This window comes from Diceros bicornis, chromosome 9 (assembly GCF_020826845.1).
Source record: "Diceros bicornis minor isolate mBicDic1 chromosome 9, mDicBic1.mat.cur, whole genome shotgun sequence".
Taxonomy (NCBI): Eukaryota; Metazoa; Chordata; class Mammalia; order Perissodactyla; family Rhinocerotidae; genus Diceros; species Diceros bicornis.
The window spans coordinates 78,113,550-78,137,234 of NC_080748.1; the positions used below are offsets into that span (position 1 = coordinate 78,113,550).

Genomic DNA, 23,685 nt, shown 5'->3' on the forward strand with positions numbered 1-23,685 from the left:
GACTCAGGATGGTTTTGGTTTGATTGGCTTTACAAAATTTGAAATATGTATTGATTTCTTTTCTCATTCTAAATAAATAGGCCCTTTCATATCTGATTTTGTATTCAAAATTTTGTAATATTTTTCTATTGACAAATGATGACATTTGATGTCTCAGTGCTAGTTCTTCACAATACAAGGTCTAGTCACTCAGTCCCACCCTATCATTTATGGTAAGAAATTTTGCTATTGCAGATATAACAGCTCTAACTCTATAACAGCTCTATATAACATATAATTATATAACACCCTGTAGCTGTAACAGCTTGAATTTGCATTGCCAAAAGTGACAGGCAATCTTCTGAAATAATACATTTTATTTTAAATGCTGCACACTATCTATTTGAAGACCTTTTAAGGAACAACTGGGACTCCAAAGTGAAATAATTTCAATCTGCCACTGGGGACACAATTAGCAAAGTGCAGGTTGTGGAAACGCAACAGAACAAACAACCTGGTTTCTTCAATTTGAAAAATTGCAAGGAAAAAAAAAGGATGAAATAAGAAACATATGGACTAAAAGAGACTTAAAAAAACCTAGCACAATGCATGACTTTCTTTATATCCCAATTCAAACATTCATAATTGGAAAACATCTAACAGAACATTTGATATCAAAAAATTGTTACGTTTTAGGTGTGAGATGGTTGTGTTAAAAAGTAGTTCTTATCTTGTAGAGATATATAAAATATTTATAGATAAAATTATATAGCTGTGATTTGCTTCAAAATACTAATGGAGAAGTGGATGAGAAATAGATAAGGCAGGTTTGGCTATAGGTTAAAGTTTGAGGGCTGGCGAGGGTACATAGAGTTCTGTCATACTATTCTTTTTGTGTGTCTGTTCCAAATTCTCTATAATAAAAGTATTAAAATATTCAATATGATTTCAAACCCAACAGACATAACTCACATAAGATGCCAAGACCATCAGATTGATTACAGAATCTATTATATGGTTATAGTGCATGCTTAGTAAAAAAAATTGGAATGTTTTATAATTTTTTATTTTATTAAGCATCCCAAATATTCCAAGCACGTTTTAAAAAGATCAAGGCGGCCGGCCCCATGGCCTAGTGGCTAAGTGCACGTGCTTGGCTGCTGGCGGCCCGGGTTTGGATCCCAGGCGTGCGCTGTTGCACTGCTTGTCGGGCCATGCTGTGGCAGCGTCCCATATAAAGTGGAGGAAGATGGGCACAGATGTTAGCCCAGGGCCAGTCTTCCTCAGCAAAAAGAGGAGGATTGGCATGGATGTTAGCTCAGGGCTGATCTTCCTCACAATAAATAAATAAATAAATAAATAAATAAATAAATAAATAAATAAATAAATAAATAGATCAAGTAGCATTTATAATAGAGAAAGCATTTTATCCCTAGCATGAATGTAACAGTGATATGAAACACTATCCTCTGTCTCGTCATTATAATAAGAAAATGATTAGCATTATGGGAGTTTTATGAGCCAAAAAAAATTTTTTTTCCAAATGAGACCAATACTTTATTCACATACTAGGAATATGCCAGTACAAAATACACTTTTTAAAAATTCACTTGGTGCTAAAAATCTCTCCCCTCCTCCCACCACCCCCGATCCCACACATCTGTGTTCTTCTCCTGACAGCTCCTGGGTCAACTCAGGTTTTCTGGGCCTCCTGGAAGAGCTTGAGCAGGAGGTCATCAGCCCTGTGGGCAAAGGTGAGGGTGCACTGCTGGTGGCGTTCCCGATCATACGCCAGGTTCTCTGTCACCTCTGCCAGCAGGTGAGCCTGCTCTACCCCCGAGCCAGGGGCCTCAAAGCCCAGGGCAGTGAAGTGCACATGCAGGTGGCGGTAGGGCAGGTAGCACAGGTCCACCCAGAAGTGGTCTCCCTTCTCCTGGCTGTGCTGCAGGATGGCCTCCTGCCTCTCCTGGAGGAGGTTCCTGTGCAGTGACGAAGAGACTTGATGCCCCGGTGTTGGCACGTGGTGATCAGGTACGGTCATCAAGCTGCTGTGGGCTCCACTTGAGGCCAGGCGTGAGGACAAAGCCGTCAGAGGGATCTGGGGTCTCAAAACCAGTACTTACCTCTGTATTTTGTGACATCTGACATTGCTGAGCCCTCACTGCGATCTGAAACTCTCTCTCTTTCGTTTCCACACCCTCCTAACTTTCTGGTCATTCTCTCTCAATCTCATTTATAGGTTACATTTCCTCCAACTCACACTTCAGCCATGGGTGTGGATGGGAAGAGGGCTTCTGCGTCTGTGGTCCTCTCCTCTTGGGATTACGAGGAGGCAGTGTGAACGAAAAGGAGATCTCATGCATGGGAGGACCAAACCCAAAGTCATCTGCTTTCCCATCCTGACCTCCCAGAACAATTGCACAAATCTACTGCAAAAATAAAACATATCAGTTTAGAAAACATTTCATGAGGAAGCCATTTGACTTTGTATGATTTTATTTTTCACGGAATACCAAAATAGCCACCAGCCTTACACTTCACAGGACTCTAGATATGGTTAAATCAATTTTGATGACCTGGATTGAAGGACTCTAAGAGTGACCCCAACAACTTTTTGGAGGAACTCCATATACTGCAAGAACTTGAAATCTTTGCCACCAGGGGAACTCTGAAGTTTCTCTTCCTTAAAGTTTTTGGAGGAACAGTCCAGCGAATGGTTTTGGGTATAATCTCTAGTGAGTCTGCTGGTGTACAGGCATAAAAAAATGGCTGGCCTTGCTTTCTTTCAGAATGGAAGTTGAAATCCTCTTGGTGAGGTTTTGATGCTGACTTATGTTTCCTTGGGAAATAATCCGATCTTTCTGACTCATAATCACACACTTTCTTCTTTCTTGTGTGTTTCTCTTTACTCTGTGTACAACTGTAATCACAGTCCCAATGAATGTTATTCTTTCTAAATAAATCAAATTTGGCCTTCTTTCTTTCTTTGCTTTCTGGATGCCTGTGAGGTTTGCCTTGGCTTTTTGCAAGATGTAATTTAATATTTGATTCCGTTAAAGGAGCTAAAGAGTAACTTGTTCTGCTCATTGTAGTCCATGAGAGCTTCTCTTCACTGAATGAAATGTAAGATGATACAGACGGAACTTCCACAGCATTTAATGAACTGTGACACAAACAATCAGGAGATCGCATTTTGGAGGATGACCTATATTTCCTGCTTTTGTGGGATTCGTAGGAAGGTGGTGTCACAACTGAGGAATGTTTTCTACAGCCTCTAATATAATGCGAACCTGAATTTTCACTGTAAAATGGTTTCAAATCAGTTTTGATTTTTTTCATCTTGAAGAGATTTTTCAAGGGAATGCCTTTCTGTAATTCAAGTAGAATGTTTTGTGATTCCTGATTTAAATAAGGGTTGGCTTCTAAAAATATACATTCTTCACTCTCATGTACTTTAAGAGGTGAGCATTCCTCCAAGTTAGCTGAACTCTCAATATTTGGCTGACTATCAATAAAATCTTCAGGAATCTGAATTGAATGAGAATCAGCTAAACTAAGAGCATTTTCCTGAGTCTTTAAATCAAAAGATTCATATGCATTTGTTTCTTGAAACCATACATGATATTGTTTATCTTTTTCTGGAGTCATACAAGATTTTAACTCTGAAAGAACTGTAGCATTTTTCTGCACTGTGCCGTGTTGATCAGGGTCAGAAGCACACACACAAGTTGGTTCCAGGAATTTCCTGGTCAATAATGAGTTTTCACGGGGATTTTGCTTTTTGATAGAGGTATGTTCTTCTAATAGTCCTGTATCAATGGAAAGACCACCACTTTCTCTACTATCATCTCCTGATTTACATATCGCAGCGGTGTTTAATTTAAGAATATGTTTGGGAAGTGCATTTGGCTTAGGCAACATACTTTTGCCTGGAAGCCCCAGGAGAAAACGAAGGTATTTGTATTGTAAATCAAGATCTATTTGATGAAGAGATTTTTCATCAAAAAGTAACAAAATTCTGTTTTTCCATTTTGGTATTTTAACACCAGACTTAATACATTTAGAGAAATGTTTCCTTCTATCCTGAGCATCAGCTATTTCATAAGATTCTCTTACAATTCTGGAAAAGGCTTTCATTTGAATTTCCAATGTTTTCATAGAAAAGTGTCTAAGAAGTTTGTCTTTTTCTTCTACTGAGTAATTTTGGAGAATATGAGGCAATGGCATCTCATTAGCAGAAGTCACTAAAGATGTTCCACTTTCTAGCTTATTAATACTCTTTACCTTTGTAAAGATCTCCTCATTGCCACCAGAAACATTAACAATCAGTGTCTTCATATAGCTGTTAGGAGGTGAATCATTTTGGTATTGGTGTTTTAAGTTAAGTTCTATAGTATCAATCCCTTTTAGAGACAAAAAGCACATATTTTTATGTCTCGGATAGAGCCTCCAATTGTTATCTTCTGAAATAGCCCATTTTGGATAAAAATTGAACTTTTGGAAGGATTGTTTTGCTATCTCTGGTATCAGATTCAGTTTTATTTCAAGTGCTTTTGACTCTAAATGATTAGTAAGCTTATTTTTTTCTTTGGGAGTAAAACGTTCTAAAATGAGTTTTGGCTGCAATTTGGGATGTATTTTTGTGGATGTTGTATCTGGACCCCCTGCAAAAGGTGAGTTCCAATCATCAGGTTTATGGGCTTTAACTTTTTCTAGCATATCAGCATAAACTTTGTCTTGGATCAAATTTTTTACCCGGGATTCAAAGACATTTTTAATTGCTTTATAAAGAAGAAGTAAACTTTCTGCACTTACGCTATCTGCCACTATTTCTGTTTCATTACTTTTCTCTTGGGGTGGTACAGGCACAGTTCCTGGAAACATCTTTTGTTGCTGGACCTTTTGTGTGGTTGTGTCCCATAAGGGTTCTCTCTGATCCCTGTGCTTGGGTGGCGAGGCACACTCCATGGTATCAAATGGCTGAGTCCCATGTTGTGGTTTTTCTACTCCTGGAGGGGAACTACTCATACTGATGGTACTTTTCACGTGGGTTTCCACATTCTCCTTTGGATCTTCAGACATGGATGAACACTCTGTGGGTGTCAGAATGGGATTTGGTGCCTTTCCTTCTTGCTCCACCATAAGCAAGTCAGGTTCTTTTATGGTCCTTGAGATATCATGCTCTGGAACAGCCTTTTCTTTTGTTTGTGGAGTTAAAGTTTTTTTATTTATTTCACTGCTGAAGTTTGCTTCTGATTTGACACAAGGAAGTTTTTGCATTTGTTGCTCGTCCACTACAAAGGGCTGGGAATCTTGTGGAACTGTGTTTGTAAAATTCTGGTCCCCTTTTTTTGAAGTGCTCAAGCTGTTCCTCTTAACAACTTCACGAGTGTTTGGTGATTTCTCCAGGAATTTAGAAAGACAGATTCTCTTTTCTCTTTTTAGGTTTGTCTCAGATTCTACTGTTTCTTCAGACTGAGACGGACTCAACATAGAAATAGAAAGACTTCTGATAAATATCCCTGAGGCATCTTCACCGCACGAACCTACTTTCTCTGGTTTGTTAAAGTCATACTCTAATTTCTTTCTATTGCTTGGAGTACCATGTCCTGTGTTGCCAAGAATATGTGAAATTGGATGATCTGGCATTCTTATAGTTAAATATTTGGGGCTCAATTCTCTTTTAAAATCTGCTATTGTTAATCTGCCTTTCCAGCCTTCAAATTTGGGAGAAAGAGGAATATAGGCATAAAATGAATCCAGAACATGTTTTTGAAACAATTTTTGTAGCTGAATGTTTTGCTTTGCACCAGACGCTTCCAGTTCCTTTTTGTATCTTTGCTTGATTGAGTGGCTGTTTGCCATATGAGTGATAGCCTGAGTGTTAATTTGAGATTCGTCTCTCTTTAGAGATGGAGCATTCAGGTTTACAGTACGGCTTGTGTCCACTTTTGTTTTCTGCTTCTCCAGATTGACAGTGGTGGGTTTGCGCATTTCTAATTTGTCCTCTTCCAGATGGACAGCTATGTTTGTGTCTATTTTTAATTTCCCTTCTTTCATGTCTAATTTTTTCTGCACCAGATTTATAGTAGTGCTAGTGTCAGTTTCATTTTTTTCCTCCAGATGTCCAGATTGAAGCGGAAGAGTCCAGTGGGGGTAAAAAGACTTCTGAAGTGATGCTAGAATACTTTCCTTTTGTTCTGGAACAAGCAATGCCTGCTCTTTTTTTCCTTTTATGGAATCAAACTCTGTAATATCCATGTGTATTCCTGGTAGTATTTGTATTCCAGGGTACACCACAGTTTGCTTGTGTACATCTATTTCCAATGGTGTCTTCTGCTTTCCATTTTGAAGTGGAAACTTAAGAGAAAGGCTAGAGTTCAACCTGGTCCTGTGTCCACTTTGAGACCGTAGTACCACTTGCTTTTTCATGACAACTTCTTGTTCTTCTATATTTTGGGGGGTATTCGACTCTATGATATTCATTTTCTCAAGTGACCTCTTTGTCTGTGGTGCTGATACTGTAGGAGAGAACATTTTCTTTATTTTATCATTATTTTGTACATCATTCCCTGGCTTATCAAATTTATATGAATCTGCAGATCCTAGAGATGCTTTTGATAAAATTTCTTGTTGGTGGGCATCTCGCTCTGAAACAGAAAATCCTCTTGAACTTACAGGGGTGCCAACTGTGACATGTATTTCCTTGGATATTTTCCTTGGCAGTGAAACTAAAACCTGAGGATTCATTTTATGGTTTAAGTTATCCATTATTTCAGTTTCTTTCTTCAGATTTTCAATTTTAGTTGGACCCATTGTGGGGTAGGAAAGAAATGTAGTAAAAGTTTCTGTTTTGTAATTTTCTGGCTGAGCCTCTCGCCCTGTAAAAAAACATTCCAGCCTTTCTCCACTTCTTATGGTACCAAATCCTGTGAAATAAATGTCTTCGTGCTGTGAATTTAAAAGGAACTGTCTCAAATCTCCTTCAGATTTGACTCGTGGAGGTTCCTCTCTTCGCTGTACACTGATCATGAAGTTTGAGGTCCACTGCTGCACTGCCTCTTCTAATGGCACAGAGTGTTCTGCTTTTTCCACAAGGATTTCACCATCACCAGCAACTGGCTCTCTAATTGCTGCTGTCTGGGTATCTGATGATTCCTGGAGATTTTGCTGTGGATGAGAGGATCCTGTAATTCCTGGTGCATCGTTGTCTAGTTTGCTCCTTGAATCTAGATAAAGGGGAGGCGCTGACGGGATGGAAAGAAAAGTCCTTGTCAGAACCATACATGGCTCATCTTTACCTTTGTGCACTCCTTCCTTCAGCTCTTTAATATTCAACACAAATTCCTTTGTATTAAGGATATGTGAAATCCTTGCCTCCTTGTGATGCATCCTAATCCTCATATCTACTGTTTTCACTTTATACTTTTTTTCTTTCTGAGACATATATTGTTTTCTTTTTCTTACATCGCCACCAATTGCCTCTGTCTCTGCTATCTTGTCCACATCTGATAATGCTGAAAGCATTAGTGGAAGTAGAGAGGGTCTTTTAATTCCAAGGCTTTCTTCATCTACTTGTGTACCTTTATCCAAGGTAAGGTTAGTTGAAGGTTTGGAAACATAAACTTTTCTCAGCAGCGTACCAAGTGGTTTACCTTGACCTTCATGTTTCTTTTGTTCTTGCCCTCCAATGTGCAGATGCAGTTCTGTTCTATGGAGCATATTTGAAGGAGGAGACTTCTTTGACTTCAAAGTTATATCTGTGGTACCCATCATACTTCTCATATCTACTGTTTTTTCTTTGTCCCTCTCTTCTTTCTGAGGCTTATGTTGTTTCTCGTTTTGAACATCTTTCATGAGATCACCACTGATTGACTCTGTAGGTACTATTTCCCCTGCATTTGATATTCTCTGCAAAACAGATCTTTTAAGCATTTCATCATCTACTTGTATTTCTTTAGACAATTTGAGGTGAGGGAGTGATGGTAATGAAGCAGAAAATTTGCTCAGAACCACACCTGGTTCATCTTTACTTTCCTGCATCTTCTTTTCCTGATGTTTGGGGAATGTGAGGTTTACTGTTTCCACTCCATTCTCTTCCTTGCTCTGTGGCATACGTTTGTGTCTTTTTTGTGGACTGATTAAAATATCATGAGTAATTGGCTCTGCATATACTACTTCCTCAGAATCTGATGATTCCCGGAAGTTTGCTGGGGAAAAAGAGGATTCTGTTAATATCAGCATGCTCCCTCCCTGGATTCTGGTCTTCACGTTAAGGTGAGGTGGGGAAGATCTAGACGCACAAGTATTAGGCAGCATGACATCGCCTGGCTCATGTTTACCTTCCTGAACCTTCTCCTCTTGCTCTTTAGTATTCCACTGAAGGTCACTTAGATTGTATGTAAATAAAATAGGTGATTTCTTTCCTTTCAAATACACGTCATTGAGATCCACTATACTATTCATGTTCACATTTTTCTCTCTATTCCTCTCTTCATTCTGTAGCATGTGCTCTCTTAATTCTTTTACATCTTTTGAAAGTTCTCCATCAATTGTTTCTGCATATGCTATTTTTGCTGCATCTGATGATTCCTTGGACTGTAGCTGTGAGAGAGGCAATTTTGTAATTCTTATCATGTACCCCTCCCCTTCTGTTGTATCAAATTTAAGATATGGTAGCGTAAGTAAAGAAGTACAAATGCTTTTCAGATTTGTAACTAGCTTACTTTTATCTTCCTGCACCTTTCTCTCCTGCTCTTTAATTTTCCACTTTGATTTTTTGGTATCAAGTATATGTGAAAGTGGTAATTTCTTTGTCTTCAGATCCATATATTTTGGGCACATTTTGTCTTCAACATCTGTTATGAGCTTATCTTCCTCGTTTAACATATGACCATCAAAGGACTTCCTATATGCTTTTTTGCCTGACTTGGATGTATCCTGAATCTTTAGTGGTGGAAAATAGGATGTTGTTATTCCTACTGTGTCTTCCTTTTCATCCATTCTAGTGTCCCATTTCTGGTAAGATGGAGGAGGTAAGGATGCACAAGTTTCCTTCAGAACCATTTCTGGCTCACCTCTGCCTTCCTGCTCTTCTTTCCCTTGCTCTTTAACATTCAAAGGTGGTCCCTTTCTGTTGAGTGGATGTGTAAGTGGGGATATCTCTGCTCTCAAAGTTATTGTTTTGGGAAATATTCTACCTTTCCTGTCTTCGATGTTTACTCTGTCCTTTGCCTCTTTGTATGGCATACTTTGGTTAGCTTTTATTATTATATCACATGAGCCAATATCTCCACTGGAATCTGCGTATCTGATTTTCCCTGCATCTGATGACTCGGGGAGCTGTAATTGTGAAGGAGAGAATCCTGTAATTGCAAGCAAGTCTTTCTCTGCTTTGGTTCTTGTATCCCATCTCTGGTGAGAGGGAGAAGGCGTGGAAGGAGGAGTTTTTGTCAGAGTCACATCAGGGTCTCCTATTCTTCCCTGCTCCAGTTCTAGTCTCTCCTTAATCCTCCACTGAGGCTCCTTTCTCTTGCTCAGAGCACTGTGCTCAGTGGCACTGAACACATGATGAGGTGGTGATGTCTTTGCCTTGAAATCTGTGCCATTGGGGTGTGTGGAGACATTCATGGCTACTGTTTGTCCTCTGTCCTTTTCTTTCTGTGGCACATGTTGTTTTCCTTTCTTTAAATGTCTATCAGTTGACTCTGTAGATGCTATCTGCCCTAAAGGCAATGATTTTTGAGGCTCAAGATGTGACACATAATTTATTATTCCTGGTTCACCTGCCTCTTCTTTTATTGTGTCCAAGTTAGGAGGAGTTGAAGAAGTGGCGAAAGGACAAATTTTGCTCTGAAGCACAACTGTTTCCTTGTTACCTTCCTGCCCCCCTTTCACTTGCTCTTTGATATTCACTTGCAGTTTCCTTGTGTTGAGTATATGGGAAAGGGGTGATTTCTTTGCCTTCAAAGCTACGTACTTGGAATGCATTATGTCTTTCTCAAAAATATTCTCTTTATCCTCTTCTTTCCATACCACATATTTTGTTCTTTTTGAATCACTTGACATATCATTCAAAGGTGACACTGTGTGTTTTAATTTCTCTGCATCTGATGATTCTCTGTGCCATGAGGGTGGAAGAAAGGGTCTTGTTACTCCTTGTTTTTCTTCCTTGTCTTTTATACCTTCGTTTAATTTAAATTGAGGGTCAGAAGGTCTTGCCAGAACCTCATCAACTTCACTTTTTCTTTCCTGTTTGTGTCCCAATTGTTCTTCTTCATTGATCTGTACTTCTCTAATTTGGGGGCCACAATCCCCAGTGGTACCAAGTACATGTGGACATGGTAATATCTTTGCCTTGGAAGTTGTGCCTTTGGGGTACATGATATATTCCATATTTACTATGTTTCGTCTATCCTCTCCTTTCTGTGGCTCGTACTCTTGCACTATTTTTACATCATTTGAGATACCCTCCCCAGTTGACGTTGTATGTGCTATTTTCCCTGCATCAAATGATTTCTGTAGCTGTAGTTGGGAAACAGCAGATCTTGTTACTCCTTGTACACCTCCCTCTCCTTCTATTCTTGTATCCAATTCATGATGAGTTAGAGAAGATTCAGAAGCCCAATTTATGGACAGAACAACTACCTGTTCACCTTTACTGTCTCCATCCACTTTCCCCTGCTCCTCACCTTCTCCATCTGCTTTCCCCTGCTCTTTAAGATTCAATAGTATGTCCTGTGAAAATGCTTTCTTTCCTTTCAAATCTTTGTCTTTTGGATGCATTATGTCTTTCTTGTCTGCTATCTCGATCTCTTCTTTCTGTGACATATATTCTTTAGCTTCTTGTACATCACTTGTGACATCACCCTCAGTGGACTCTTTATTTGCTTTTTTCACTGCATCTGATGATTTCTGGTGTGATAGTTCTGGAGGAGAGTCTCTTGTTACTTCAGTTACAAAGTCTGCTTTTTTTATTCTTGTATCCAATTTTAAATGAGAAGGAACAGGTATGGAAGTGCTGGTATTGGTCAGAATCACATTTGGTTCACCTTTAATTTTTTGTATCATTTTCTCTTGCTCTTTGATGTCCAACTGGATTTCTTGTGAAATTGGTGATTTGTTTTTATTTGAAGCTATGACTTTTGCCATTTTTACTCTCTCCTCTTCTTCCTGCATTATATGTTCTTTGGCTTTTTTTACACCGTTTGAGATATCACCATAAATAGATGTTTTATATACTACTTTTCCTATATCTGAGGACTCCTGGAGTTTTGGTTGTAGAAAAGAAGATCTTGGTTTTATTAGCATGACTTGTTCTCTTTTTGTTCTTGTATCTGCTTCAGAGTAAGGTGGAAAAAAGATGGAAGCACAAGATTTGCTCTGAGTTTCAACTTGTTTATCTTTATCTTCCTGCATCCCTTTCTCATTTTTTTTGATGTTTGATTGTAATTCCTGTGCAAATGGAGACTGCTTCACCTTCAAAGCTATTCTTTTGGGGTGTCTCATTTCTTCCAAAGCCATTTCCACTCTATTTTCATCTTTCTGTGGCATATATTTTGCTTTTTTAATACTGTTTAAAATATCGTCAATTGGTTCCTCACATATTCCCATCGCATGTGATAATTCCTGGAGTGTTAATGATGGAAGACAGAATCCTGTTATTCCTCGCATGTATACTTCTTTTATTCCAGGACCCCATTCCAGGGGAGGTAAAGAAGGAATGGAAGCATGGGGTTTATTCTGAACTGCATCTAGATCACTTTTCTTTTCCTGAATCATTTTCTCTTGTTCTTTATCATTCCATTGTGGTTCTTTTCCATGCAGTATGTGTTTAAAAGGTGTTTTCTTTCCTTTAAGAGTGATACATTTGAGGCCCATTATATCTTTCACATAGACTGTATTTTCTCTATCTTCCTTCTTTTTCTGTGGCAAATGTTTTGATTCTATTACATTGCTTAAAATATCTCCATTAATGGACTCTGCAAATGATGTTTTCCTGACATTTGATGACCTCTGGAGCTTCAGTGGTGGGAGGCATCTCCTTGGTATTCCTGACTTATCTTTTCCTACTTTTATTCTTGAATTCAAATTAGGATGTGATAGAGAAGGTAAGGAAGTATACACATTTGTCTGTTTCACACCTGATTTACTTTTACCTATCTGTACCTTGTTCTCTTGTTTTATAGTGTTCCACAGCACAGGACATCTCTTTCTATCGAGTATACATGGCAGTGATGATTTCTTTGCCTTCAAAATAATGTTGGGATCCATTATTTCTTTCATATTGACTCCTTTTATTCTATCTTTCTCCTTTTTATGCAATACATGTTGCTTTGTTCTTTTTACATTATTTGAGATAATCCCATCAATTGTCTCTTTATTCAATTTGAGGTGAGGTGAAGAAGTAATAAACTCACATATGTTTGCCACAACCAAATCAGATTTACCCTTTCTATGTTTCATATTTACTATTTTGTCTTTTATGTTCCACTGAAGTTCTAGTCTGTTGCTTGGGGTACCATAGTCAGTGGTATCGAGTATCTTTGAAAATACTGATTTCTTCAACTTCAAAGTTCTTTTGGGGCATATTATGCCTTTCTTAATTCCTTGTTTTACACTATCCTTTTGTCTTTTACTTTCAGACAAAACAGGCCTACAGACAGAAAGAAAATGTAAAAATATTCTAGGTAGACATGCTTCTTTTTGTACCTTTTGATATGTCTCACATGATTGCACCTTCTTTCTAACTCTTAGCTTGGGGGAGCTACCATTTGATATTGAATCAATTATCTGTGCCCCATCCGATGATTTCTTTCCTTGTGGAAATGAAACATTCAGATATTTTGCAGTGTTGCTGCATGATTCTAAAGGCAGCATTGTATTTTGTTGTTTCCTCTGATCCGCTCCAAACTCAAAGGGCTGGGTGGGTGGAGCTGTTCTAAGCAAAACCTGTGGTCCATACTTTTCTTTCTTCCTAACTTTTGCTTTGTTTAAGGCATTTCTTTTTTCAGAAGATTCTTCACAGATATCCCAGGTACTAGGTGATTGCTCCATTTTTATGTGCAGTGGAATAGGCGTAGAAGCATGTATAGATTTCAGGTCCACATATAATACAGTTTTATCTCTCTCGACATCGGTCTTCTGTTCCTGTTCCTTATCATTGCTTAAAGCAGCATGACCTGCAGCATTAAGTGATTGTGAAATCACTAACCCTTCAACTGGCAACTCCATTTGTGCTAGTTGTACATGACTAAACCTTGATACTCTGTCTATCTCTGTTTTGAGTTCGCTTTGCCTTTTAATGTCACAGGTATCTGATGTGAAGTAAATGGTATTTGGAAATGTATCAACCACATTTTTACCTTCCCACATCTCTTCCTTTTTGGTTTTTAAATTGGATCCAAGTTTTTTCCTGTGTAATGTCTCTCCCACACTTTCACTCCATGGCCTCTCTTTCGTCTTGTACTCATATTTGTGCTGCTTTTTTTTCCTGTGGCTTTCTTTAATTACGCTATTCAGCAACTGTGAAATTGGTAGTTTCTTTGCCTTCAAAGTTACATGCTTGGGACTCATTATACTTTTCTTGCCTACAAATTCTAATGTGTAGCTCTGGCTTTTGGGTTCAGATGAATCAAGGCTAAAAAAATTTAAAGGTTTTAAGACTGTTCTTGCTAAGTCATTTTGATTCCATGCCTTTTTCTCAGAAATAAGACTATCATATTTCCTCCTAGGATTCCCATCCCAGAGAGTATCACATTGTATTGAACCAGTCTCTGATTTCCTTGCTTTTAGAAATGGAGTCTTTAGACCTACCATACATTTTATTCCTTCTTGGGTATGAGGACTTTTTTTCACTGTGTCAACTTGAAGAACATTCATCATGTGTCTAGAAACAGGCTCCAGACCAGTTTCTCTAAAGTGTTTTTCTTGCCTCATCTTTTGCACTGTATAAGATAAATTCCCAGTCCTTCTATCTTCTGAACTATTCAGTTCAGATTTTGATTTGCAAGGGCCAGGATTTTTCACATAATGGGCACTGAAACGGAAGTGTGGAACTGATTCTGATAACATTTTTTGGATATTTTTCCCTTCCTTTTCATGTTGTACATTCATTTTCATTATGTTGCTTGATCTGCTTTGTGTATCAGTCGAATTGGCCTTCCATGCTTTCTCATCACAGGGTGATTTCTCTTGCTCTAAATAGGTATGGTTGTGTATTTTTACTCTTGGTAGATCCATCTCTGTTTTTGGTGTGTGATGCATTTCAATATCTATTTTGTTATCAGTTGAAACAGGTATGGGAGATGAAAATACGTTAGTTATACTTTCATTTGGTTGCATGTCTTTCATCGTAGATTTTAAATTGTATTCCTGTTCTTTTCTACAGTATAGATTACCATGCTCAGTGATATTAAGTATCTGTGAACAAAGAGGCTTCTTTGCCTTCATGGTTACACGTTTGGGACCCTTAAGAGCTTTCCTTTCTGGAAATTGAAATAACTTTTTCTGCCTTTTAGACTCAAATAAAACAGACGTCGTGGACATTGTTAGTAAATCTCTTTGCAACTCTTTATGTTTCTTGGCAATACGACCACCCACTTTTCTTCTAGAGTTTTCATCACATGGATCTCCAAGCACTGAGTTCTCTGACTTGGTTGGTGGGATATTTTGATCAACTGTGCATTTTATTACCTTTTGAGTTTTTCTGTTCACCTCTTCTTTTTCAAGTTGTAGGGAAACTGCATTGTGAACATGCAGCTTCCCTGTAGGGTTCCTATCAGACATAGTACTACACTCTATTTCATCAGTTAAAAGATTGTCAAACATAGCTTTCCCTGATTTTGGACATGGAATCTTTTCATGTATCCTATATAGTATGTCTTTTTGTGGTGGGATGTTCTTCAGCTTTTTGGTTTGAAATGGAATCATCAGAGGAGGACGAATAGACTCCAATATATTTTCTGAAACCAGCATTTGTTGCTGCACTTCTTGCTCTGTAATAGGCATATTTTGATCTTTTCTACTTCTTATACTACTCAGGAATTGTAGATCTGTGTCAAATAAAACTTCATTTCCCTCTTTTTCTTTTTCATTTTGCCATCTTGATTCTGACATGTTGCTTGAGATACTCCATTTATTAGCAGAAGATGTATACAGTCTTTTCCCATCATTTTGTTTTAGCTGTGTAACAATGCTTTTTTTCCTTAACGGGCCTTTCTCTGCTTTTACTTTTTTATGCGTTTTGATAGCAGGTGAAACAGGTGTAGGTGAAAGAAAGGTATGCAGAAATATATTTGACATGCCTTGAGTTATTTCTTTGGCCATATCTTCCAAGACGCGGTCCTGTTCCTTTCCATGGCTAAGGGCACCAGACCTAGTGATATTGATTGTCTTTAAAACTGACACCATCTGTGCTTTCCCAGTTCTGGGCTTAGGGATTTGTGCTGCATTTCTCCACCCTTTAAGTTCAGATGAAGCTGGCATGGAGAAATCAAAAGACTGTAGGGTTCTCGCTTGTAAATCCTTTTGTAACTTTATCTTTCCCTCTAGAATAGAACTAGCAAGTTCCTTCCTAGAGCCTCTTTCAGATGGGATGTCACTCTGTGCTGTAACAATTAAAGATTCACTAACTGATTTCCCTGGCATTGGAGATAAAATCTTTGGACTCCCTGTGTGTTTTAAGCCTTTTTGGGTTTTTGTTCTTTTTGGTAACTTCTCAAATGGAAGTGAATTCAAAAGACAGCAAGAAATAGAATGTAATATACTCTGTGTGAAAAGTATTTGTTGCTGCAGCTCCTGAGCTATGGTAAGTGATTCTGGGATGTTTTTTCTCACTGAATTCTTCAGTTCTAGATCTGATTTCACAGAGTAAGACCCCTTCGTTTTGTGCGCATTGAAACTGAAGTGTTGAGAATTCTGTGTTTCTTCTTCTCCACCTGGGGCTTTGACTTCCTCCGTGCCATTTGAGGCACTGCCCCTCTTATCACTGGAATCGGCACACCAGGCTCTCCCTCCACCTGGTGATTGCTCTTGCTGTTGCAGTTCATGACTGAATCTCGTTTTCCATAGCATGTCTGTCTCTGCTGTCATTCTATTACGCATTTTCCTATCAACTGAAACAGGAATGGGAGAGGAAATGGCCTTGAGGATTATATCTGCCACAGGTTTACCTTGTTTCATCATGGTTTTGAAGTTGCATTCAAATTGCCTTCTATGGCTTGTTGTACCATGTTTCATGATATTAAATATCTGGGGAATCGGTGCCTTCTTTGCCTTCAAAGTTACATATTTGAGACTCATTTTATTTCTCTTGTCCATAAGTTTTAAATTGTTTCTCCTTTTTGACACAGGTAAAGCAAGTGTGGATAAATCCCAAGACTCCAGAATCACTGCTGGTAATTCTTGTGCTAATCCTTCCTTTCTCTCTATAGTAAGATCTTCCAGTACCCTGGAGTATTTTAAGTAAATTAAAAAGTCAATAATGTGTGATTTCAGGGTCTTTGGAGGTACGTTTTTTAGACAACCATTCCCTGATATATTAAATATCTGTGAAATTGGTGCCTTCCGTGCCTTCATAATTACACACTTGGGACTCATTTTACTTTTTATGGCTCTACATGTAAATGTCTTTCTCTGCCTTTTAGATTCAGGTAGATCAGGGGTGGAGACATGCAAGGACTCCAGGACAGTGGCCTGGGGATCTTTTTCACACTCTGCCTTTTCCTCTTTACGACTGTACAGTTCTCCCGTGTGGCTCCCATCACTTGGGACACCACATCTCATTGCATCAATTAAAACTTGACCAATTAGTGATTCCTTTAGAAGAGGAAGCTTTGAATTCGCTGTATGTGTTATAGCATTTTGTGTATGGAGGCTTTTCTTTGGCCTCTTTACCTGCATTGGATCTGTAGGCTGTATTTCTTGTGGGACATCTTGTTCTGTAACAAATATAATTTTCCCACTTTCTTGGTTTCCTGATTTCTGGGGGTCAAGCTCCTCCCTCTGGCCTGAACAGAATATGAAATGTTGACTGTGCTGTAGAATTACTTTTAATAACATCTCCTGTTCACTTTCTTCTTCCTCTTTATCTTGAATATTGGTTTCTTTGGTGTCATCTAAAGTAATATTCTCTCCATGTGGTGATATTGCTTGCTTTACTTGCTTAGAACTGAGTCTTATTTCTTCCAAGATGTCTTTTTCTCTTTCTACCTTGCTATACATATTAATGTCAGGTGTAATAGTCATGAAGGAGTACATTTTATCTGCTGTATTTTTATCTTGATCCACCTCTTTCACTTTGGTTGTCAAGTTACATCCCAATTCTTTTCTATGGTTTGGGCTAGCACCACCTTTGATATTGAGTATATGTGAGATTAATGGTTTCTTTGCTTTTAAAATTCCACATTTGATATTCACTAAAGTTTTCATTTCTGAATATTGTTTGAAGTTTCTCTTGCTTTTAGATGTAGATAAAGCAGACAAGCAGAAATCAGAAGTCACAGTCTTTTTCTTTTCAATGCTACCAGCCTGTTCCTTTTGATTGATTGCATCAGATGGAACACCACATTCTCTTGCAGAAAATACGATTTTATCAATCTTTGCTTCCCTTGACTTTGGAGGTGAAAACCTAGCATAGCTCTCTAGCTTTCCAAATTGAAACTGATCCAATATAGGGCATGAAACAGAACTCAAAATAGTTTGTGTAAAATGTGTTTGTGGTTGTACCTGAATATTTATACTTCCTGGTTCCTCCAGTTTCTCATTTGATTTGACAAGGTCATAATCCTTCTGATATGCATCGACCATGAAGCCTTGGCTATTCTCTGGAGCTGGTAAAGCTTCATGTTCCCCCTCCTCCTCCTTCCCATCTTTCACACTGTTAGGTAAACTACTCATATCAATAGAATCTGGGCTACATACTTTCCTTGCATTTGGCAATTTCTCTTGCATTAGCTGCATCTGACCAAGTCTTATTATCTTTTGCATATCTGTCTCCACATTTAATCTGCTATTCATTTTGACGTTGGGCAAAATAGGTACCTTGGAATGAATAATATCCAAAAATGCATCTGTTACATTTTTATTTTGCTGTGGATTTTTCATCTTCACTTTAAAATTGCATTGCAGTTCCTTGCTCTGCCTGCCATCAAGCATACGTGAAATTGATGGCTTTTCTTCTCTCATAGTTCTATATCTGCGACTCACTGTTGTTTGCTTCTTTGCTAATTTTAATGATTTTTTCTTTCTTTTAGATTTAGAAGCAAACGCCTCAACAGAATCAGAAGACTGCAGGAATGTCACTTGCAAATCTTTTGGTAACTCTGAATTTTCTTCGACAAAAGAAGAATTTAGTTCCCTTTTAGGGTTTCTACCAGATGGTAAGCCACACTCTGTTGTAGTGTTCAAAAGTTTAGCAAGTGATGGGTTCCCTGCTTTGGAAGGTAGAATCTTTGGACCCGTAGGGGCTGTTATGTCATTTTCTGTTTTGTTGGTTTTCTGGAGTTCATCAGCTTCGCTAGAACCCATCTGGAGGCCAGTCTGCAAAGCAGTTTGTGTAAAGTATGTTTGGTGCTGCACGTCTTGCTCATTAATAGGCAGTTCCTGTGTTAAACAGTCTAGTGCTGGGTCTGGTTCATCAAGATGGGTCTCATTCCCTTGACATGCATCAGGCCAGAAGTATCGGGTATGCTGTGGAGCTCCTTCTAGCAAAGTTTTTTGCTCCACTTCCCCTCCATCTTGCACTTTTTCTTCTCTGTCATGGAATGCACTATTCTTATCAAAGAAATCAGCATACCGTGGTCTCCCTTCATCTGCTGGTTCCCCTTGCTTTAACAGAGCGTGACAGAACCTGTCTGTCTCTCCTTCTAATCTGTTATGCAAAGGAGAGTAAAGGGTATTTAGAAATTCAAATAGCAATCCATTAGCTTGGTTGATCTTTTCAAACTTGGCCTTAAAGTTGGATTCCAATTTCTTTCCATGATCCGTGATATTAAATGTTTGTGAAATTGATGGCTTCACTGCCTTCATATGTACAGACTTGGGCCTCACCGTACATTCTATGTGCGAGAATCTTACTCTGTTTTTCTTCACTTTAGAATAAGTTAAAACAGGCGTGTGGCAATTAAAAGTCTCTGGGAAAGTTGCTGGTAAATCTTTTGGTAATTCTGCCTTTATTTCTGCAAAACAGTAACCCATTTCCTTTGTATTACTTCCATAATCTGGAACATCACTTTCTCTTGTTTGGTTTAAAGGATCTCCAATCAGTGACTTTTCTGATGTTGGAGGAGGCATCTCAGAATCTGCATTGCATTTTAAGTCTGTTTGTGTTGTTAGGCTTTTCATGTTCTCAATATGAGATGGATCCATTATGGGGGAGTAAATAGACTCCATAGTGGTTTCTGCAGATGTGACTGATTGATGCATTTCTTTCTCTGTTTTAAGCTTCTTCTCTGGATATGCATCCAACCTAAGGTTCCAGCTATCATGAAGGACTGCTCTCTGTGGAGCTTCTTTGTCCCCTCTCACTTCATCTTGCAATTTAGCTTCTTCTAGTGTGTTTCCAGAGTCACTTCCTTTATTAATGGAATCTGAACACTTTTCTTCCCTTTCAACTTGTGATTTCTCTTGTTTTAGCTTCGTATGACTGTGATTCTCTGCATTTAATCTGCTGTGAGTTCTAATATGAGGCAAAAAAGACATGTGAGGGTACAGAACATTCAGAAGCACATCTTCCACAATGTTATCTTGCAGCATCTGTTTAATTATGATTTTAAAATTGCCTCTCAATCTTTTTCTATGACTTAGAGTACTATGTCTATTGATATCAGGCACCAGTAATTTTGCTGGCTTCTTTACTTTCATAATTACACATTTGGGACTGAGTACAGTTTTTGTTCCCAATATTTTTTTTCTGATTTTCTGCCTTTTAAAATACGATAAAGGAAGCATGTGGATAATGAAAGACCCCAGGGCAACTGCAGGTAAAACTCTTTTTAAGTCTTCCTTTTCTTCTGCAATATGATCATCCAGTGTCTTTTTGGGGCTTCCACCAAATAGGACACCACATTCTGTTGTTTCAATTAAAACTTCACCAACTGGTAAGTTCTCTGGCACTGCAAGAGGATTCTTTGGATCTGCAGTTTCTCTGCCTGTAGGTCTGTCTGTGCTTTGCTTCACATTCTCAACTTCAAATGGATCCATCATTGGGTGTGGATTAGTACCCAAAATCATTTCCGTAGAAAGAGTTTCTGGTTTTACCTCTTGCTCTTTATTTTGAGTTTTTCTACTTCCTGAACTGCTCCGCTCTATTTCAAATTTGATGTATTTGGACTTCTGCTTTAGTTGTAGGCTGAATCTGAAATCTTGTGGCAGCTGTGGAACTGCTTCTTGTAAAGCTTGTTCCTCATCCTCTCTGTCATGTTCTTGTGGCTTTTTAAATTTATCTCTCTTCTCAGTGTATTTTGCTTTCCATATTTTCTTTTCTTCTGGTAATTTCTCTTGCTTTACCACTGAATGACTAAGCCCTATTCTTGATGTATCCGTCTTGGCTTTTAATCTGCTAAGCATTTCCACATCAGGTAGTTCAGAAATGGTAGTGTTGGTGGCATTGTGAAATGCATCAGATATTCTTTTATCTTGCATATTTTTTATGTTGCTTCTAGCGTTGCATTCCAGTTCCTCACTTTCACTTAGATTACTATCTTCTGTAACATTAAGTATTAATGGTTTCTTTGCTTTCAGAATTACATCTTCTGTACTCTCTTGAGTTTTTACACCTGCTAATTGTTCACTGCTTTCACGCTTTTTGGTTCCTAGTGAAATGAGAAAATTGACATCTGAAGACTCCAGAACAATTTCCAGAAAATCTTCTTGTTCTTGTGTATTTACCTTTGGACAGCACCTCTGCATTTCTGGCGTACTAGTTGGTAACTTGTCTCCATTTGAAAGTGGAAGATGGGAATTCTTTGTACTTTTTAGGTCTTCCCGTGATTTCATTCTTCTGTTCAATTCCATTTTTGGAGAGGAAACAAATTTCTGCAAAGGTTCTGATATAGCTTCTTCTAAAGGCATCTCCTGCTTTGCAATAGGCAGGTCAGATGTTTTTTTACTATTTGGGGCATGAAACTCTGCAATACCAATTTCCTTTGCTTGTGTAATTGGGTCTTTAAGAGACTCTTTATTCTTCCAGTTTCTTTCTAGTAATAAAAAACAAGGTGCTTTTAGTTGATAAGTGTTGACCCTGGAATACTGTTTTAGCTGAGGTAGAATTTTCAGTGAAATATTTTTCAGTCCTTTCTTGTCTCTGCCATGCTGTTTTACATTTTTAGTATGGCCCGAGGTTCCTCTTTTCTCAATAGACTCTGCATAATTGACTTTCTCTGCATCTAGTGACTTATTTTGCTTCAGCACAAGATATCTACTTTCTGTTAAACCTGGCATAACTTTCACTAGTTTTTTTCTAGAATACTTCTTAATATAAGGAGGAACAAGCTTGGAAACATAAATAAGATGCAATGCTATATCTGATGTACCTTTCCTTTGACGTAGTTCTTTCTTCTTAGTGTTATACTTGCATCCTAACTTGCTACGTTTTGAAGTGTGACATACTATGATTTGAAATACCTGTGAAGTTGGTGTTTTCTTTGACGTTTGAGATGAAAATTTGAGACTAAATTTACTTTTACTGTGTAATGTTTTTCTTCTGTTTTTCTCTCTTCTGGTGGGTGAAAGAGGCACTGAGCCATACACAGAATAGTGGTTTAATTTTGATGGAGGAATTTGTTTCTGGCCCTTTGGCTTTATACTCTTTAGTTGCGGCATCTTTTCAGCAACTGATTTTGGACTTAGAGTTAAAACTAGAAATCCAGCATTCTTAAAAATAGTATTTTGCTCATGGATTGAATATTTAATCTTACTTGAATCTTCAAACCAAACAGAATATTGGGCCTCATCTAACTGTTTTTTATTAGATTCTAGGCCTTTGATTGAATCTTGAGTCTGAACAGAATGTGGGACTTTGACCAAATGTTGGCTCCTGTCCATAACTTGGGTCTGGAAGGAATCTTGTGTGCTGCTGGAAAATGGTTTCTCCATCAAATCTTGAGGCACAGCAAAGTACCTGGCCTCTATATCAGGCTGGCTGTTGATTGATTCTTGGTTGTTAACAAATTGTTGGGCTTGGCTAGTAAATTGAGCTTCATAAAAACCTTGATTCTGAATAGCATTTTGTCCTGGAAAAGAACCTTGTGCTTGGGCAGAAATGTCCATTCTAACAGAATGTTGATTCTGGATCAAGGACTCTTGAGATCTTAAGTACAGATAAGTAGTTTTACTCTCTAAGACAGCTTTGGATTTTAAAGGAATTTTATTTCTCACATTTTCTTCCAGAAGTCTGACTTGGTCTCTAGAAAGAAATAAATGGGCTGGAGGGCATGGTGCCACATCTAGATCTTCACTTTCTATAGTGATTCTAGAAGTTCTTGAAAAGTTAAAGTCAGAAGAAAACACTACATTTTTATTTTTGTTGGCTTTCATTATTGAAAATAATTTCTTTGATGAAAATTGTATTGCTTCATGTTCCTTTTCTGGATTCCCTCTATGGCTTAGAGAAATTTCCTTTACTTCCGAATGAAGCAGTGACAAAGACGAGCTAGTCCCATTTGAAGATAGCATATGAGTTTCACTAAAGTGACTTACTTGATATTTACTTTCACTGGTACCTTCCCATATTATTTCATCTGCTGATAAAACTGTATCTTCGAGGTAACCTTCATTTTCTTCTGATGTAAGTGATGAAGTACTTGTTCCTTCTGAAAAGTCATCAACTCTGAAATATAAGAAAACAGTGTGCAAATGAATTGTCACTTAGGATATATTTCATACAAGAACTCTTTTCTAGATTCAAAGAAACCCAATTTAGTACAGGAAAACATAGCTCAAAATAGAGATAAATTGGAAAGCCATTATCCACATTACAAAATAATTCATTAACTAGTTCAATTCATTTAATAAACAAATCCACTGAAAAAATGAAGTAAATTATTTTCATATCTCAGAGAATGAGGGATTTTTACCTCAAAAACCTGTCCAAAAGTCTATTTTTGACAGCAATGAGTCAAAGTTGTAGGTTAAGATCATATCCTTTTATAAGGAATATCAATTTCTTTCTGTTCTCTGTATGAAAGTTTTGACAAGAATAAAAATATTCTCATGGAAATTTAGTAGGTACAACAGAAGAATGTCCAATACCACAAACTATAGTTTTCTATAAACAAGTCTAGATTATTTTAACAGCTGGTTGTTTTTGATCAAGGGAAAAGCTTTCCTTTTTAGGGCAGTGCTTCTCAGCACAATTTTGGATTGGAGTAATGATCATGGAAGTAGACTCTCCAACACCCTTTCTACATCAAATGATTAGGCTCAGTCTAACAATGCTAGGACCAACAGCATCACTTGGAAACTTAATAGAAATGTAAAATCTCAGGCTCCAGCCTGGACCTACTGAATCAGAAACTCTGGGGGTGGGGCCCAGAAATCTGAGTTTTGATAAGCCCTCCAAGTGATTCTGATGCACCATAAATTTTGTTTTATGGAAAGGCAAGCCTAAAATCCTAAACTGAAACTCACATAAACGAGGTCAGACAACTCGAGTAGCTGTTTGTTCCGGGAACACAGATTATCTTATACTTTACTACTGGAAAAAAT

The 23,685-nt window shown here is 38.0% G+C and overlaps 1 protein-coding gene across 1 annotated transcript in view; it reads right to left on the bottom strand.

Annotated features, from left to right (window-relative positions):
- Positions 1-2,540: 2,540 nt before the first annotated feature.
- The window catches only part of CCDC168 (coiled-coil domain containing 168), a 31,518-nt gene continuing 10,373 nt past the window's right edge, over positions 2,541-23,685 (bottom strand). The window contains exon 5 of the mRNA XM_058548453.1: positions 2,541-22,807. Within this exon, the coding sequence (XP_058404436.1) occupies positions 2,542-22,807 (20,266 nt within the window). The 3' untranslated portion in view covers position 2,541. The remainder of the gene's footprint in view (positions 22,808-23,685) is intronic.